This window comes from Diceros bicornis, chromosome 24, assembly GCF_020826845.1.
Source record: "Diceros bicornis minor isolate mBicDic1 chromosome 24, mDicBic1.mat.cur, whole genome shotgun sequence".
NCBI classification, from domain to species: Eukaryota; Metazoa; Chordata; class Mammalia; order Perissodactyla; family Rhinocerotidae; genus Diceros; species Diceros bicornis.
The window spans coordinates 28,350,652-28,370,351 of NC_080763.1; the positions used below are offsets into that span (position 1 = coordinate 28,350,652).

The 19,700-nt window shown below is 41.6% G+C and overlaps 1 protein-coding gene across 1 annotated transcript in view; it reads left to right on the plus strand.

The window, feature by feature from the left end:
• The first annotated feature begins 2,505 nt into the window (after positions 1-2,505).
• TSHR (thyroid stimulating hormone receptor) overlaps positions 2,506-19,700 on the plus strand; it is a 151,235-nt gene continuing 134,040 nt past the window's right edge. The window contains exon 1 of the mRNA XM_058566878.1: positions 2,506-2,675. Coding sequence (XP_058422861.1) covers positions 2,506-2,675 — 170 coding nt within the window. The remainder of the gene's footprint in view (positions 2,676-19,700) is intronic.

The window sequence follows — 19,700 nt, forward strand, 5'->3', positions numbered from 1 at the left end:
AAGCCTAGAGTTCAGCAATAGCAAAGGCCCAGAGGCGATAACAAACTGGTCTTGTTCCAGGTCCAGCACAGTGATGGTAAGGGCCAGATCTTGAAAGGCAGGGATCTGCAAATTTTGGTTTCTGGGTCAAATCCTGCCCGAAGACTGTTTTGGTACAGCCTCCGAGCTAGAATGGCTTTTACATTTGAAGAAGTCTACAAGCCTTCTAAAAAAGAAGATATGACAAAGATCATTTGTGGCCTGCAAAGACAAAAATATTTACTGTATTGTTCTTTACAGAAAAAGTTTGCCAATCTCTAATTCCAATTCTTAATTCTAATATGTAAATCAGAATTTACATATAATTTTCTTTTTGAAATTTTTTATTTCTTTTCTTTTATTGCAGAATAATGTTCTGTTACATGGATGTACCACTGTTTGCTTATCCGTTACCTAATGGATGGACGTTTGGGTTGTTTCCAGTTTTGAACGAATATGTTCCAGTTTTTGATTATGAATAAAGTCACTATAAACATTGAAATATACATATTTTAAGTGTGCAGTTCAATGAATTTTAACAAATGTATATTTCCACTTAACTTCTAGCCTAATTAAGATAATAGAATATTTCCATGACCCTTGTGAGTTCTCTCCTTTTTCTACTTGTGGGAGATCAAGATTTGGCCACCCTGAAATCTATCTCTTTACCTTGGTTGTTTTCTCTAGGGACATTTGACCTCCCCCACTAACTGCCTAAAGAATTTGACATGGTGGCTCCTTCCAGGAACAGATCTATCATGATGGCTGTAAAGATAACGTAGGGTAAATGTTACAATAGGAAAGGCACCAACAAGCCCCTCTTATCGGAAGTTCTGTCTCTCTGGCCACATTCTCTGGATGACCCTGCGAGGAGTTGCCAGACAATCATTTACATTTACAAGGGAAGTCTCCATTTGTAAAGGTATCTCCCTCTCTGTATTGGGAAGAGGGGAGATGAGCTCATTTCTAGAGACTTATCAATGTGGAAGGTGAGGCCTTGGGGCTGCATAATAAACCTTACTCTTGTTTACTGTGCTTTAGTGGTAATCTCCTGTAACTGACTCCCCCAACCCCCAAAATCCTCCTTTGTCATTGGCTCAACATGGTATTTAAGACGAGAATTTCTGCTATTGTGTTGAGAAACGCAGTGTCCCTGCTTTCTCCCATGTATACACGTTATTAAACTTGGTATTATTTTCTCCTGCTAACCTGTCTCGTTGATTATTTGGCCAGCCATAAGAACCTTAAGGAAAAGGGCAGAGGGAGATTCTCCCTCTTCCCCCGACATACTCAATCTCCTCTAATCATTATTCTGATTTCCATCATCATAGCTTTTTCCCCGTCCCAGAAGTTCATATAAATACATATCACACAATATGTGAGGAGTTGATATTCCTTTTACCCCAAGAAGAATTAGTAAGCAATTGAAGGCTTTTAAAAGGGAAATTGGCACAATCTGCTTCATATATAAAATTATCTTTTTGGCTACTATGTGAAAAATAATGAGACGATAATAGTGCGCCATTTAGGTATTCTTTCTCTTTCCATCTTCTGGGAGCGGGTAACGAGGGGTGCATATGGCTCAATAAAATTCCTGGGCAGACCAGAATTTACAGGCCGGCTTCAAACCCATATTGCAAGGCTGTGTTCACCAAGTTCCATTCCGGGCACCAGAACTGCTTCTGCCGTTCCCGGTTCTGCACAGCAGATGGCCCCAGAGCCCAGTCCCTGAGCTGCCGAGTCCGCCCGCTGCAGGGTGAGCCGGACGCCGCCAGGCGATTCCTTGCGGCGATTTCTGCGCGAGTGTGGCCGCTAGCGCCGAGCGGTCCTGCTTTGCGCTGAAGTTGGGGAGCAGCGAGCATCCGCCAGGGGTGTCGCGCCCCGGCTTCAGCCGCACCTTGGGCTGGCCAGCGACGTGTGCCCGCCTCCGACTCGCGGCAGAGGCGTCTTGGGCCAGGAGGAGCTGAAGTTCTGCTGGACCCCCGTCCGCCCCCGGCCGGTCCATTCCGCGGGGACTTGATCCGGACAGAGTGCGTGTGGGTGGATCCCGACGGGCAGCGCTTTTAGGAGGCTACCCACGGGAAAAGGTGGCCCATTGGGTTTAGAGACAAGGAAGGAGAGGGCGTCTCAACTAGGCTTTGGAGAGAACTACTGGGAGGAATGCGTGGGGCAGATTGGAAAGCAGAGGGGACAGCCCGGACTGGTGTTAGGTGTCAGGGAACAGACGGAGCGGGCTGAGTGGCTCGCGGGAAGAAAAGGGAAGCAAGTAGGCTTGTTTGGGTGGAGGGTTGCCTAGGAAACGGAACACTTAAGAGCCTCCTCTTTTCCCTCTCCAGCCTCCTCTCTGGTGCTGAAGTCACAACCCATCAAGTCCTTCCTCCTCACACCCCTCCCTCTCTCCTAAAGCCAGGGGGAAGCCAAGGCGCAGAGGGCTGAGAATGAGACCATCGTGGAGGATGAAGAAATAGCCTTGGGGACCCGTGGAAAATGAGGCCGACACCCCTGCTGCAGCTGGTGCTGCTTCTCGCCTTGCGCAGGAGCCTGGAGGGAAAAGGGTGTCCCTCTCCGCCCTGTGAGTGCCACCAGGAGGACGACTTCAGAGTCACCTGCAAGGATATCCACTACATCCCCAGCCTACCTCCCAGTACACAGACTCTGTGAGTACCAGGGAGAGGAGAGGGTAGAACCCAGAAGCCAAGGGCAGCTGGAAAGGTGGAGGGAAGTGTGCAAAAAGAGCTTGAGAATGGGCCAAAGGAGTGTGTGTGTGTGTGTGTGTGTGTAATGAGTAAAGCCTCAATTGCCCAAACCTGGGATTGCTGACACTCTAGTTATTCATAACACAGGAATAGGTAACAAAGCTTTGGTACAAGATGAAAGTGAGAGTTGTTCTTTCTAAAGAGCACTTTGCCTACTCCTAGCCCTGGCCAAATCTTAGTTTCACTTCAGAGATTAATAAGACTAATAGCAACTCAAGAACTGACCTTTCTGATCTTTTTCTGATCTTATCTTGGGTAATGAGAAATTGCAAAAACTTTATTTCTCCTTTCAGTCTTTCTAGATGGGAATTTATCTTCGCTGGTCTGCTGATTCAACAAATAGTTGACAAAAATTTAATCAGGGTCTCTTTTTAAAAATATACGCTTCGTTGTATGAAGGTAACTTTATATGAAGTACTTGAGTTACTTTCTCAAATATAAACTGCACACTGACATAGTGAATCCAGAAATTTCCTTTGGATAGGCATGTTCGAGGTATAAAGAAATGAAATTTGATAAAGTGAAATTTATGATGAAATTTCATAACATTTTCTATTTGCATGTTAAATGTTACCGAATTAGAAACTTGATGTTAAATAAGTTTTATGTATGTCTGTTCCTTAACAGACATTTAAATCAATGACCACTGAAAGGATAATTGTAGACAAGACCAAGAGGAAAAGGCTTTCTTGAGTGGTTAAAAATAGAACAGAAAGAAAGAAGAGTAAAGCAATCTAGGCTGGTTAAACCCAGTTAAGGTAAGAAAGTGCAGGTTATTAAGGAGAACGTAGACAAATGAAAATCAGCGGTGAAGTTGTACTTCAAGATTTTCTCAGAATTTAGCTCATAGGGACATGATAGTAGGTGATGAACGTTTCATTCAGCACAGGTGTGTGTTTCTTTACTCTAAGACACCTGTTTCTTATCTCACCTGGATGAATTAGTGCACTAACCTCCAAGTACTGCTTCATTCTCCATGCTGCCACCAAAGAATAAAATATGCTCCTATCCTCTTGATTAAACCCCTACATTGACTCTGTGTGGCCTCCAGGATAAAACTCTTTTGTATAACCTACAAGATCCTTTAAGACCTAGCTCAGTCTTTCTGTCAAACCTCATGGCTCCTAATCTGATTTTCCACTCCTGCTGAACAGAATTTCTGGCACTTTCCCCAAAGTTCTTTACTCTCACAACTGCCTTTGCCTTCCCTCCCACATTCTATCCCCTCTGCCTAAAGCAACTTTTCCCCTTTTTTCATCTGGCTAATGCCTACTCCAAGATCCAGATTAGGGGTCACTTCCTTCGAGAAGCCTCTCTTGACCCATGACCCCTAGACTGGATGAGCTACCTCCACCCCAACATTCTGTACATGAACCCTATTCTAGTCCCTACACACTGTATGCTTTTCTGTAACTTGTTATTTCCTTATATGCCTACCCAAGCAGGACATGAGCTTCTCTAACACAGGGACCCTGTCATTCAACCTTGAATTCCTCTCACCCAGGACAGGGTCTGGAAGCACTTTGGTGCTCAAAAAAAGAAGCTTGTTAAGTGAATGAATGAACAAACGAATATGCTAGTCTCAGACTGTCCACTGTGTAGTGGGGACAAAGAAGACCAGAGACATCACTTCTTTAGATACTTCTTTAAAGGTGGCAGAATTTCAAGTCAATGAAGAGAAATGTGGCTCTGACAGTGGAGAGAACTTGGAGTCATACTGTTTATAATTCCACCAAATGTTGAGGAAAAAGGGGAATGTTGGAGAAAGAGCAATGGAGGGAACCTGCATTCTCTTCTCTCATTAACTGAGAGATAATTTATTTGGAAAGACCTAAGTTTCCTTCTTGGTAAACGAGAGGGTTCAGTTAGGTGCTTTCTGATGTCTATGTTGCTAATGAGAATTGTCTGAGGGAATCCCCTGGATCACAAAGAGTAAGAACTGGATAAAGACAGTGGCAAAGAGAATCTGACCTTGAAAACCATGACGGGGAGCAGTAGAACTCTTTTATCAAAGGAAAGCTTATAAGAGAAGTCAAATATGTAAAGCTAACAATTGTATTGTGGTTATTCCTGTTCTCAGTTCTTTACATGAACTCAACCCATTGAATCCTCACAAAATCCAACTGAGTACAGGATTTTATTATTCTCATTTTATAAATGAGGAAACTGAGGCACACACAAAAAAAAAAGGAAGCAATTTGCTCAATGTCACACAGCTTGTAAGTGGTGGTGCCAGGAATTGAAATACCACAGAGCTACTCTCAGATGAAAGTGGGTCTCACCCTGTCAGCTTTTCCGCTGTATGGTCATGAGGCTTTGGAGAAAGAAGTTTCGAAACTAGTAGTGTCCAATAAGCCATAGATAACCTTGGGGACTATTGGCCCAAGAAATATGCAAGAACTCAGAAAATAGGAGGCTAGGGAGAAAAGGAAAGAAGGGCAGAAAGAAGGAAGGAAGGAAGCAAGAGAGGATGAGAGGGAGGGAGGAAAAGAAAGACTATATCTAAGTTATAGAAGACATTCCCTGCTGAAACAAACCAGATCCTTGTCATTAAAAACCTATTCTGGGTGGTAACCCCTTTCCTGCATCTAGATCTGTGTAACCACTGCCTAGACATTTCACAAATTATTATGGTGCTGAGAGCAATTTTTCCTAAGCATTATCTTCTATCCGTATGTTATGGTGCTGAAAGGTAAACAGATCGCCTCTTTCTTCACTACCCATACACCTGCCACGTGATCTGGTGGATGGATGTGAGAATTATACTGTCTGTGGCTCTCACTGAAGCAGTGATTCTGAATCTTTTTCTCCACTTCCCCCCCTTCAAAGGGGTCTGATACACTCTCATTATAACAGTGGTTCTAACTAGGTGGGAAGTGAGGGATAGCTGGTATCCCTATTCCCTAGTGGAACATTCTAGAATCTTTGATATACAAGTAGTTCGAAAAAAATTGCTCCTCCCAGTTGAGAATTACTGATCTAAGAGAAATTAAATGAAGCAAGCAGAATAAAATTAAAACTTTAAATTTTGGCTATAATTATAGATCATATTACCTCAAAACCAAGGCTAGCAAGATTGACCCATCACTCTTATTCAGAAAATTGCCATTTGCTACCTCCATGCATGAGAGAACCATCCCTTCTCTGAATGAGGAGGTGGATTGGGTTTGACAGCCGTTCTGGATTTGTGTGGATTCTTCCTCAAGAAAGTGCTGCCTTACCTTGCCTTATCCTTTTGACCTACCTGCTGTTAGTTTCAGGATGGTGACAATCACTGCCTCCACCCTTTCCAATTCCTGCCGTCTGGGGTCTAGTGTTTCATTGGAGTAATGGTTTGTCTGTCACACACTTGTGTGTCTTCAGAAATGTTTCTAAAGGAGTTGTTGCAGTTTTTGTCAGTTTTGGGTTCTGGATTTTCCTTCAGGTTTTAGTTATTTGCATTCTGCATCTGTGGCTCTTATTGGGCTATCCCAGTGTTTTCCAAACTGAAGACACAATCATTCACCATCTTCATGATTTTTGCCTTATCTGTGTTCCACCTGTGCTATTATTCACTCAGAATCTTTAAGGTGACTCACTTCTTTAACTGAAAGAAATTTATTTAGAAGCCTTGTATGGCGACTGTAAATGGAAAATTAGCATGACTTGCTATAAATAAGGGAGTAACCAAAAAACTAAATACAGTGAAAACATGAATGTAATTATATTCTGCTCAAGACTGTTGTCTGCGAATGCTCTGAGCCTGAGGCTGCCTTCTGTTTGTTAAAAAGGAAGAGTAGGGGTGGGCCCAGTGGCCTAGTGGTTAAGGTCGCACACTCTGCTTTTGCAGCCCAGGGTTCGCAGGTTTGGATCCCGGGTGCGGACATACGCACTGCTTATCAATCCATGCTGTGGCAGGTGTCCTATACAAAGTAGAGGAAGAGGGGCACAGATGTTAGCCCAGGGCCAGTCTTCCTTAGTAAAAAGAGGAGGATTGGCAACAGATGTTAGCTCAGGGCTAATCTTCCTGATCCCCCGAAAAAAGGAAGAGTAATAAGTGTTCAAGAAATATTAAAGAGATACCAGTCCAACACAGTGTCCTTAGTGGCATCAGAAGGATAGAAAGACAATGGAAAAGAGAATCAACTTTCTTACTGTGTGATTCAATATTATTTAATGCCATGTGGGCATTCAACCTAAAATAATCTCATCTATCTCCAAATCATACCTGTTTTCCACACTTAGGGAAATGTGGGCTTATTCCACATTTCACAATTGTTTTAGTCACAATCAGTGGTCATAAACTGAATAACATTTGGTTCCCAACCTAAAGAGAAGCTCTCTGCTTTAGCATCCACATGCTGCTAAACACAGCCCAATACTTTGTGTCTTATAACGGTGGCTTTACTTCATGCTTCCAGCCTCTATGATTTATTTTCTTTTATTCTGTGTGTGTGCGTTTATGTGTGTGTGTGTATCTGTCAAGATTTTTGATGGTAAGTAACAGAAAACCCACTCTGTCTAGCTTAAGGAGGAAAGAAATATTCTGAAAGAATAACATGTAATTTACAGAATCCTTGTAGAACCAGGCTTTAGAGAATAAGCCAAGGCCCCAGCGTAGGCAGGGAGTTGGAGCCACAGCCAACCATCTGGTTGGAACAACTCCATGGACAACACCGCAACCACAGCCACTGGACATCTGTGGTGCTGGGCACCCAGTTCTGTAGCTGCTGGACTGTCTATGTGCTGCCATCACTAATTTCTCTACTGTTCCTGCCTCTTTGAATTACCAGCCAGAAAGAGATATCCTATATGGGAGCATCTGATTGTCTGGCATAGGTTACCTGCTGTGTGCTAGCTGCTGGGGGTAGTGGGAAAGAGGAGATCCCCCCCTCCCACTTTTGGTGTCTGTAATGGGAGATGCAGAACTGGGTCCTTCTAATATGACACACAATGGGGAATTTTCCCCCAAAGAGGGGCTGTATGCCCTCGACATTGCTCATCACTTCCTTCATTCGGCCAATGTTTATTAGGCACCGGCTGTATTCCAGATGCTGTGCTCAGCTCTGGATTTGGTGGAGAACAACACTAACATGTCCCTGTCTTCAGGGATCTTATTGTCTAGTGTGAAGGCTGAATATTAATCAAATGATCTTTTGAACATATGACTGTGTAAATGTGCTGAGAGTGTACTTGGTGGGGATGGAGGGGTCTGACTTAAACTGGGGTTCAGGGAAGGCTCGAGCTACATCCTGAACCAGTAGGAGTTGGGCATAAGGAGTTGCTGGGTGGAGGTGGAGGGTGGGGAAGCCGTGATCCAGGGGATGGAATGTTCATCTGAAGAGCTTGGAAGAATTCTAACCTGAACCATGAAGGGGTTTGATTTATTCACTTGAGACAAAGATATTGATGGACAACAAAATATGTTATTACCTTCTTTGTAATACAATACAGGTCAAGGTGAATTTTGATGTCCATGGGGGCAGCTTTTGTGCACAAAAAAGACTTATTGGGGGTAACTGATTTTAAAAACGAATATTTGATTCATTAAAATCGTAAATGTAAAACCTAGTTCTTTTTTGTTTTCCATATATTTATTTTACTTGTAAATCGAATTAATTGTTACAATTACTTTAAGGAATATTTTATAATTTAGTAATATTTTAATAAATAATTTAATGAAATAGTCTGAACACAAATTTAATATATTTTCTTTTAAAGCACTTGAATATTTGGCAGAACTTTCCAAATACTTAGAAAATTCTAGAAAATCTATTAAATTAAATTTTATAAGTACTGAGAATCCTAAATTTTTGGACATCCTGATGTTCTTTACAGAGGCAGAAGAGTAAAGCAGTTAGGACCACACTTTCTGGAGTGAGATCATCTGGGTTGAATGCCTTGTCCTTCCATTTCCTAGGAATGCTTTTGGGAATGAAGAGAAAGAAAAAATATTTTTCCCTCTACCCTTCTAAGTTCTTGCCTGAGGCCCCTATAGCAAAAGATGGATTAACAAGGGAAAGCGTACAAATTTATTTAATAATAAATAAATAAATAAGGAATGAAGACCCAAAGAAGCGATTAACCTGAATGTTTATATACTAGGTTTGAAGAGTGGAAAGTCGTGGAACAGTGTGATAGGACAAAAAAGGGTATGAACTAAGTGTAGGGAATGGGGTTCTGTCTGGGGTTCAGATTCCTCTTGTCTTCCCTTTGTCTTCAGAGATAAGGATGCTCCTTTCTCCAGGTGTAGGGAAGGACCCTCTCACATGAGGTGTTATGACCTGCTTCAGGGGAAGGTCAGAGAGTCCTCCCTACACATGCCATTTCTCAAGTTTCCTTAGCTCAAAATATTCAATGTGCCAAGGTGCCATATTTGCAGGTAGCTTATCCTTAACCTTGTCAGGTACATTGCCTAATTGCTCTATGCCTCAGTTTCTTCATCTATAAAATAAGGATAGTATTAGTACCTGCCTCATTGGATTCCTGGGAGGTGAGAATGAGTTAATGCTGTTAAAGGAAATTTTTCAAAGAAAGGTAAAATCATGACTCTCCTACAGCTATTGATTGAACGCATTAAAGATTTTATTTAACTCTGAGTGTACTAGTTTCCTAAAACTGCCATACCGAGTACCACAAACTGGGTGCCTTAAAACAACGGAAATTCGTTCTCTCACAGTTTTGGAAGCTAAGAGTCCAAAATCAAGATATTGACAAAGCCATGCTCCCTCTGCAGGCTCTAGGGAAGAATCTTTCTTTTCTGCTTCCCAGCTTCTGGTGGCTGCTGGCAACCCGTGATGTTCCTTGGCTTACAGCTGCATTAGTCCGGTCTCTATCTCTTTATTCACGTGGTCGTCTTCTCTGTGTGTCTGTGTCTTTGTGTGTTCTCCTCTCTTCTTGTAAGGACACCAGTCATTGGGTTTAGGACTCACTCTAATCCAGGATGACCTCTACTTAACTGATTACATCTACAAAGACCCTCTTTCCAAGTAAGGTCACATTCTGAGGTCCAGATAGAGGTGAGTTATGGGGGGACACTATTCAACCCACTACAACAAGGAAATTGGTAAAATGTTGCAATCAATTTAAAGGAGAATCCACAAAAGTAGATACATTTATAGACCAGGAATATTGAAGTGAATATACTAATGGACATATACAAACACTCAAAATACCAAATATGTATTGACTATTCTTAAACTCAACACAAACAAGGTAATACTATGGGTCTGATTTAGATTCTCATTTCTATTCTTAATTCTAAATTTTCACAAGGTAAAAGACGTTTATTCACTAAGCAAGCTGGTCTTCCCCCCATAATGAACTCAGGTTCCTTATGAGGTTCCTTATGTCTTCCTAGATTCCTCATAGTTAGGGTTGCCCTATCTAAATGGAACTTTCTCTTACACCTGTTGTCCAGATGTAATTAATAGCATTCCTTTCACTCTCAAAGGTGTCCCAATTTGGAGGATAAATTACTAATACATCTTACTAACAGACCATAAAGTCCAGAGGCCTGTGGGACATGCTGGAACATTCTGAGCCTTGTTTATTGTCACCATAATTGGGAGACAATAACTTAAAAAGGGGTTGATCTCTCAGTACTGCCTTGTAGGGGAGGAAGAACTATTCCTCCACCCTCTAGGTTCTTCTGGCTGGTCTGAGAGTTAAATTGATATGAGACTGAATAACAGGAGAAAATCAAACAAATTTAATAACATGTATACATGGGAGAAACCCAGGAAAACTGAGTAACTTGCCAAAATGGCTGAAGCCACCACCTTAAATACCATCTTCAGTTAAAGACACAGGAGGATGTTGGGGGTAGTGGTTTGGGACTTCAAAGGGGAGGGATGCACATGGAGATGGAAAAGCAAATGTTTGGTACACAAATGTTTGCTGGGCCATTTATAGACGATGGGACTTGAGAGAGAACTTTGATAAAAATGAGCCTTGCTAGGTGCCTTCCTGTCTACCACACCTAGAGTTGTCTATGGTGATAGCTCCTTCCTGGGATAGGCCTTCTACCTTAAATTCTTTTAGGCAGTTAGAGGGAAGGACAAAGTTTCTTTCAGAGTCTTTTGTTCCTAAAAATAATCAAGCCAAAGAGACACATTTTGGGGTGGCAAATTCTGATCCCCCACAGCCTCAAAATCTGCAACCCCTGCATAGATGGTAGAGAATTCCTTCACTGCTTCAGTTGAGTTTCGTGTTTCTGTGCCTCTCTTAAGATACTTAAAGTGTCTTCCCTTCTGGCTTATTTCAGGAGCCTCCTCACCAGTCTCCTGTCTCCACCCTTACACTCCACAGTCTATTCTTCACACAGCAGCCAGAGAGAGCTTTCAAAATGTAGGTCAGGTTATGTCCCTTCTCTGCCCAGAACCTTCCACAAGCTTCCTAGTTGTCTCAAGATAAAAACCAAAGGCCTTACAGTGGCCCAAAAGGCTCTACATGATTCAGACCTTCTTTATTTTTCCAATTCTGTTTCTTATTACTCTCATTCATAACTCAGCCTTCACTCCATTGGCCTCCTTGCTGTTCCTCACACTTGTGAGGCTTCACCCATTAGGTTCTTCCCTGTGTCTCGAATATTATTTGCCCAGACATCCCCGTGGTTAATCCTCTTACCTTCTTCAAGTTTCTGTTCAAATGTTACCTTCTCAATAAGGCTTTCCTAATCACTCTATTTAAAATTTAACACTCCTGCTTTAAAAAAAACAGAATTAATCCATAGCACTTGTCACCTTCTAATACACTACGTAATTTGCTTGCTTTTCTGTTTCTTATTTATGTTTTCCACCACAAGAATATAATCTCCACAAGGGCAAGGTTTTTGTTTTGTTTTGTTATTGTTGTTTATCTGATTTGTTCAGTTATGTATCCCTGGTGCACAGAAAGGGCCTGGCATCTAATCTGTAGTCAATAAATATTTGTTTAATAAATGAATGCATGAATGAATGTCTCCAGAGGCACTTTAAGTCATTCCATTGGGTTCTTCATTCCATTTTATAATTCTTTTTCAAAGTCCTTGAGTTGTCTTGCCCTGTTAAGGCAGATGAAATTCTACTTTTGTTGCCTATTTTTCCTATCTATCTGAGACACTAGTTTTTTAGATACGAAATAACATATGATGGAGTTTCGCATCTCTCACCACTTGTCTGACCCTATATTCACATTACTAAAACCATGTTAAAGACACTTCTTTGAACAGCCACCTCCAAGAAATGAACTCCACCACTGCTTCCTAAACTTTCCAAATGTAGGACTCCTAAGCAAGAGGAAAGTAGAAGAGGTTTCTCCTGGATATCTGGGACACTCAGAAGCAATCCAGAGCAAGCAAGACATTTCTTTGAAGTCTTTGGTTTTATTTTTTTAAATTTAACTTTCAAAAAATTACTGAAAATTTTGAATTCTTTTCCATCTTGTAATTGGTTTTCCTGTGGCTTCATGTATACCTTCCAGAGTTATTTCCTTGTACCTTCAGGATAATGCAACTCTGTTGTTGAATATCCCAGTAACTTGATCCAAGGAAGTGACTCAATGCATAGAATAGTGGGCACTGAAGGAGGCCAGTGAAGAAGTAGTTTACAAGGCAGTTCTGTGTGTGCTTCACAGCCCAGGCCCAATCATTAGACCGGCTCTGCAGAGGCTAAGCCCATTCAGTCCTATTCTCAGACACCTGGATCCAGAATGTCTAGCTGTTTCACCTGTGTGAACAAACCCTGGCTATCCTGGGGTCTGTTTTCTTATATCAGCTCTGATACAGTAGTAGACATAGAAAACAAATTCACAATACTTAAAATGTGTTGTTACATGAGTGAATTTTATCTAGATTTATCAATTAATTGAGATTTTTTTCCCTCCAGCTGAGAAATTGTTAGCAAAAATTGATCTATTTGATTACTTTAAGATATCATTATTATACAAAGTATGTTCATTATCCTTTGGATTAAGATTTATTAACCAGAGGTTCATAGGCTTCCTAGGGGTCCATGGTTGTCCTCCTGGGAATCTGTAATAAAGTGAAAGTTTGTATACAAGTAAAGTACATCAGTGCACTGCTGAGAGAATCTATAATTTTCCTCAGGTGTTCAAAAGTCTCCTTGACCCCTCCCCAAAAAGTTAAGAAATTCTGTTTTGGAATAATTTGGCATTTTTGTGTGAGAAGTGTACATTTGGTATTACTATGACTCAGTCCTTTTATTTTATTACAGAGAACACTACAACATATATTTAAAAAATAAACAAAAACTTCCTAACCTTTGAATGTGATAATTTGTTACCTGAATACATTATTATGATTACTATTTTATGCCTCACAGTTAGTCTGTCCCTTGAACAGGCTCTTCACACACAAGTTCACTAAATATGGCTATTCTTCAAGTCAATAGTTTAAAAACAGATGTTACAAGTGTCTAACGCCTCATATCTGACGTTAAATCCTTCACACCCACCTTGTTTCCGTTTCCACTGCAGCTGGGCAGTGCACTCACTCTTTTGCCTTTCGTTACTGCAATTAAACACAGTTGAAGGAAATTTTACGTATGGTCAAAACAGTCCCATTTGTTCAAAGATACAGGTTAGATTTTAAAAGGTTCCATTTAGATGTGAGACTCTACTTTGCTTCATTTCTGTATGAATCCTTAAGAACCTTTAAGGTGTTCCAGCAATTTTCAAAACAAATTCTTTTTTTAAAATCACATAGCAGGTATCTGTGCTTTTTTTTTTTTTTTGTGAGGAAGATCAGCCCTGAGCTAACATCCATGCCAATCCTCCTCCCTTTTTCTCCCCCAAAGCCTCAGTAGATAGTTGTATGTCATAGTTGCACATCCTTCTAGTTGCTGTATGTGGGACACGGCCTCAGCAGGGCCGGAGAAGCGGTGCATCGGTGCACGCCCAGGATCTGAACTGCCAGTAGCGGAGTGTGTGCACTTAACCGCTAAGCCACGGGGCAGGCCCTAACTGTGCTTTTTAAAGCATCTTATAAATGTTGTTCTCTTACATGTAGTGACATGTAAATATGCCCTTGATTTTTCTGGTACAGCCCTATTTAAAATATTTTACCCTCAGAATATTCCAGAAATTCAAATATTTCATCATAATCTTAAATAAACTTCCCACACCCCTTTTGCACCTGGAAAGAGCTCCCTGTGTCCCAATTTTTCTTTCAAAAACACGATCTCTGTATTTATACAACACATGAAGCTTTTGGCTTACATTTTGCAGGCATTAGCTTAGGCTTACCCACACCCAAGTGTTATGGTGATTACTCAGCTCAAGAGAGGGGATTGAAATTGTCTCTTCTTATTGCCAGGTACTGTCACTTTATATTTTGTTATTTCAATCTTTTCATGAGCTGGGAAGCTAGAAGGCTAACTTTGGGGAAAGGATCTGAACATGAGAATAAATAGGATCTAAAGGGAGGGCATAAAGGGGCTCTTCTGTGACCAAGTCTTTTGTGGGCTTTGTGACTGCTCAACACCCTTTTCAGTTATTTCTGTGTTCATGGCTGTGGTCCAAAGATTTGAGATGACCAGAAATCCTACCTGTGGGTAGGTGACATTTTATTGTAGTTTTTCTTCTTTCCTTCCTTTCTTCCTTCTTTTTTCAATAAATATTTATTGATCACCTATTACATGCTAATACTATTCTAATCATTGGAAATATATAACAAATGACCTCCTTGATCTTAGGTTCTAGCAAGGGGAAATAGCCAAAAATAAATAAATAAATAAGTAAAATGCATTGAGTGTCAGCTGGTGATCAGTATAATGGAGAAAAACCAAGGAAGGGAGAAGGAGAAGGAATGCCTGAAGTTGCATTTTAAATGGTCGGAGAAGCCTCCTTGAGAAGGTGACATTTGAATAAATACCTGAGGGAGCTAAAAAAACTAAGCCAGGCTGATATCTGGGGGGAGAAAATTCTGAATAAGTGCAAAGACCAGAGTCATGGGTGACATGGAAGGAACACTCATGGAATCTTTAACAAGTAACAAGGATAGAAATGTGGCTGAATCAGAGAGGGTTGTAGGAAATGAGATCAGAGCAGTTACAGGGGTACAGATCACGTTGTACTTTGTAGATCGTTATGAGGCATTTATATATATACTTATTTTCTAAATGAGATAAGAAGCTATTAAGGATTTTGAACCAAAAAAAAAAAAAAAATGCGTGAACTGATTTTCATTTTACTAGGCTCACCCTGGCTACTGTGTTTGTTAATCAGGTGAGAGATGACGATGGCTTGAACCAGCTTAATAGCAGGGAAGAGGGTGAGAAATGGTTAAATCCTGGATTTGTGTCGAAGGCAAAACCAACAGGATTCCCTAACAGATTGTGTGGGGTCTGAGTGAAAGAAAGGAGTCGGTGATGTTTTAGCCTGGATTCTCCAGGAAGCAGAGCCTGTGTGAGATTCTTATTGGGGAGTGAGATTCCAGGGAACAGAATGATAGGATGGGGAAGTGAAGCAGATAGGGAAGGAGAGTTTACTGCTGCTGGAAGTAAATGGTTGCTGATCCCACGGGCTCACCTGAGAATTCAGCTGGTATGTATCTCAGGATCCCTGCTCTAGGAGGAAGGAAAGAGAAACTTTTATCCATCAGTTCTTATCCTCCATAGGTCAGGGTGTTGACTCCACCAATCTTCCAGGTTTCCTGTGCATGGGTGATGAGAGATCCCCCAGATATTAACAGAAAAGCCCCAGGGTGGAAGGTGAGAGGAGCGTGGTGCACGGCTGGGTGCAATATGTCAGGTTGCACCTGGGTGAAGCTAGTCAGCACTCGCACAGAACTGGTGGCTGCAGCATGGCTAGAATAAGAGACAGGTAAGGCCAAGAGGATCTCAAGTGATATATAAGAGGTGTCCAATGTGGTTCGCCCTTTGCACCACTCAGATTTGCCCAAGCTTTCCATTATATCTGGCTTTCATACTAAAATATGGGAACTTCAATTTTGTAAGATACCCTTACATTCTTTCCTGAGATGGAAGGGAATACAAGTCCAATCTGCCAAAGAGCTCCCTTTAAGATGCAGTCTTTGCAAAGACTTAATGCAAGAGGGTATGTGAAATATGCTAGTCTCCTCTGTTGCAGCTGATCCCAAGGTTGTAATTGATAGTCATCATCTCTCTTCAACTCCAATTCTAGATCTCTTTCACCTTGGCTAGCATTTTGACTGGCCAGGGTGATTGCCTGCTGGAAGGATCCAGACTTTCAACTCTGAGGTTCTACACCCTTAGTTGCCTTGTCCGTATCAGCTCTAGTTGCCCTATTTTCCTATTCACCATTATTACTGGCCACAGAGGAACCAAGACATGTCCCAGTGAAATCCCTGGTTCTAGACATACTCCTCACTGCTGCTAATGTGTAGCAGCTAACCTAGCTTCTCATGGTTCTGTTATTCCTATCAGTAGAGAAACTCCTTTATTTGCCTATTCATCCACTGGTATGAGGAGCCCAAATGACCAGGTGCTCATTATAGCATCAGGCCCCCTGTGGTTTATTTAATGGAAGTAATCTTTCCATCCAGGAACTAGGACCTCTAATCGGGCAGGAATAGAGAAGGGAAGTTCACATTCTGAAAGTAGGTCACTGTGGTGATAGTGAGAAGGGCCAATCCTATCAACACTCCTAGGTCCTTATACCCATGTATTCCTGCTATATAGAACACAATAGTATATATTGGTTTTTGGTTCAGTGTGTATACTTCGTTAAGTCAGATCCCCAACCCTGAAGGACTTTGTCCCCAAGTTGGCACCTTAGCTGAGCCTTTAATGGGTCATTCTACCATTATATTAGGATGTCTGCTTATGCATGATGGAGTACATGGTAAGACTAGTGGATATGGTGGTCGCGTGCCCTTTTTTGCACCTTCTCTGCCATGAACTGTGTGTTTTGGTTGAGTATTGTGTTGTTGCAATGTGATGCAACAAGCTGGTTGTTGCAGTATTATGTAGGATTTCATACTGGTAGATCAGGCGTTCTTTAAGCTCTTGAGTAGTGGCTCTGGTGAAGGCATTGAGGGCAGGGGAGGCAAATCCAAATCTAAAGTAACAATTCTTTCAAAAATGAATCACCACTTTCTACAGGGTGGAAAGCGTCCAATGTAATCAAATTGCCAGCAAATGGCTGGCTGTTTTCTTTGAGGAAATTTGCCTTATCAAGGGTGCAGCATTGGTTTCTACTGCTGGCAAGTTGAGCATTCATAGAGGCAGTATCTCAATTAGTTTTGATGAAAAGGAGCCCATGCTGTTGGGCCCATGCTTGGCTTCCATCTCTTTCACCATGGCCATTTCATTCATGTCCATTGCACCAGCACTGGTTGACATCCATAAAATTAGTCATCCTGTCCACTTGGTTGTTGAGAGTCACCTCTATGATGGATACTCTCTGATGGGCATTAACATGAGAAACAAAGATCCACACAATTTGTGCCCACTGCCATGGGTCCATTCATATGCCTCTTTTCCAGACTTTCCTGTTCCCTATCTTTCAGTTGTATTACTTCCAGGCCAGTGATCAACCAGCCAAGTTACTTACCACTTCTCAATATTCCATGTATATCCTTATCTCAGTCCCTTCTCACAAAATGAATGATTACTTGTAATGCTCATAGCTCTACCCACTGGGAGGATTTCCCTTCACCACTGTCCTGTAGGGCCACCCTTGAGTGGGGCTGTACTGAAGCACTAGTTAATTTTTTGGCTAGTGTTAACTTATTGCACCAATCTGTAGTGCAGGCACAATCTATGACTTCCATCAATTAATCCTACAGAGCCCTCCAAGAAGCCATAGATCTGACGTGAGGGTGCAACAGAGACAAGTGAAGTGGAAGTCTAAGCCACCTGTTAATCTAATTTACCTTCCCCTTCTAGACTTGATACAGAATGTAAAATTTCCATCATAAAATCAGTTGCTGCTATGCTCACCCTATTTTATGACTCAGTGGGACTGACAATGACCAGTTCACAATGGGCAGCTGCACTCATAGAGTCACTTGGTGTCCCATGAAGAGGGCTCAGTCTTGGGGCTGGCCTCGTGGTGTAGTGGTTAAGTTTGGCGCACTCCACTTTGGCAGCCCGGGTTCAGGGGTTCGGATCCCAGGTGTGGACCTACACCACTTGTTAGCCACATATAAAGTGGAGGAACATTGGCACAGATATTAGCTCAGGCTGCATGGGTGGGGAAAAAAAAAATGAGGGCTCAGTCGCTATTAGGGCAGAGTAGAATGCCAGGAACTCTTGTTCATATGAAGAGTAGCGCTACCCTTTGGGAGGCAAAGCCTTGTTCAAAAACCTGAGGGATTGAGCTTCAATTATTTATTGGGATTTGCTAGAGAATCCACAGAATATCCTTATCCACCATGGATATCTCTAGTATCATCAGATCTGCTGGGTGGTGTGGCCTGTGTGGCAGGGTAGCTGGTATTTCAGCCTGAATCTGCTATAGACTCTTCTCTTGTTCTAGGTCCTACCTGAAACTGGCAGCCTTATCTGAGTCATCTGATAAATGGGCAAAGGGGTTGGAGCATATTCCTAAGTGTGATATATACTGCCTCCAAAGACAGAAGAGCCCCAGAAAGTGCTGTACTTCTTTGTAGGAGATAGGAAGGGTAAGATACAACAAGTTATTCTTTACCTTAGAGGAATATATGCTGGAATGCCCCAGACTAAACACTTCACCAATGGGAGAAGACCCTGAACCTTTCTGGCATTTATCTTCTATCTCTTGGCACTCAGGTTTCTTACTAGGATATCTAGAGTTTTCTACTTTTTGCCCATGAGGTTCAAGTAGCATGTCATCATGTGGTACTACTATGATGATGTATGTGATGCCAAGACTCTGAATATCGCTATTGAATCTATTATGAAATAGAGCTGGCAAGTTTTGCCCTGGGTCAAAACAATGATTTTGTACTGCTATTCCTCCTATGTAAGGGTGAACTACTTTTGATCCTCTCTATTGATAGGGATCAAGAAGAGAACACATTCACCAGATCAAGAATCACATGTAAAGTGCTAGAAGCTGTGTTGATGTGTTCCAGTAAAGATATCATATCTGGCACAGCAGCAATGATGGGACCTACCTACTAGTTAAGTTTACTGTAGTCCATTGTCATCCACTACACTCCATCTATTTGAGTTTTTTATTTGTTTGTTTCATTTTTGAGGGGGCAGACAGGTGAACTGAATGAGGTTATAAAGGGGCCACCATCCTGCATCTTTCAAGTCTTTGACGTTGGCACTAATATCTGCACTTCATCCTGGGATGCAATAATATCAGTATCAGTTCAAACCTTGAATCCCATCATCCTCAGAAAGTCTGGGATTTCCTTTTACCAGTTGACAGTTACTCTGGCAAATGGCCACAGGTTCCTTTTAAGAATAACCAGGGGAACATTTTCCATATATTTTTGTGGTGGCATTGTAAAAACCTCCTTGGGGGGTCCAGCCACCCTTTCAATCAATGGACTCCTGGTTTCAGAGATATTAAAGTTTCTTTTCAAAAATATGTATCTAAAATTGATGAAATATAGTTAACTCAATGTAGTTAAAACATAGTACTAGAGTGAAAAATTTGCCATAACATTAAATTTTAGGTTTAAATTAATGTCTTGATGCTAGAAAAATTATGTATAAACTATAACTACAAAAACATCTAGTTCTTCAGAGTGTTTGGATTTCTGAAAATTGTCATGATTTTTGTCTATCATGAACTGTTAATCCAACTTAACTTTTATTACATCATAACAGTTTGAGCTACAGTATAAATTAAATGGGTTTTGTGTGCTGCCTTAAAAAATCTATCACTATTGGGGCCGGCCCCGTGGCGTAGCAGTTAAGTGCGGATCCCGGGTGCGCACTGATGCACCGCTTGTCAGGCCATGCTCTGGTGGCGTCCCATATAAAGTGGAGGAAGATGTTAGCTCAGGGCCAGTCTTCCTCAGCAAAA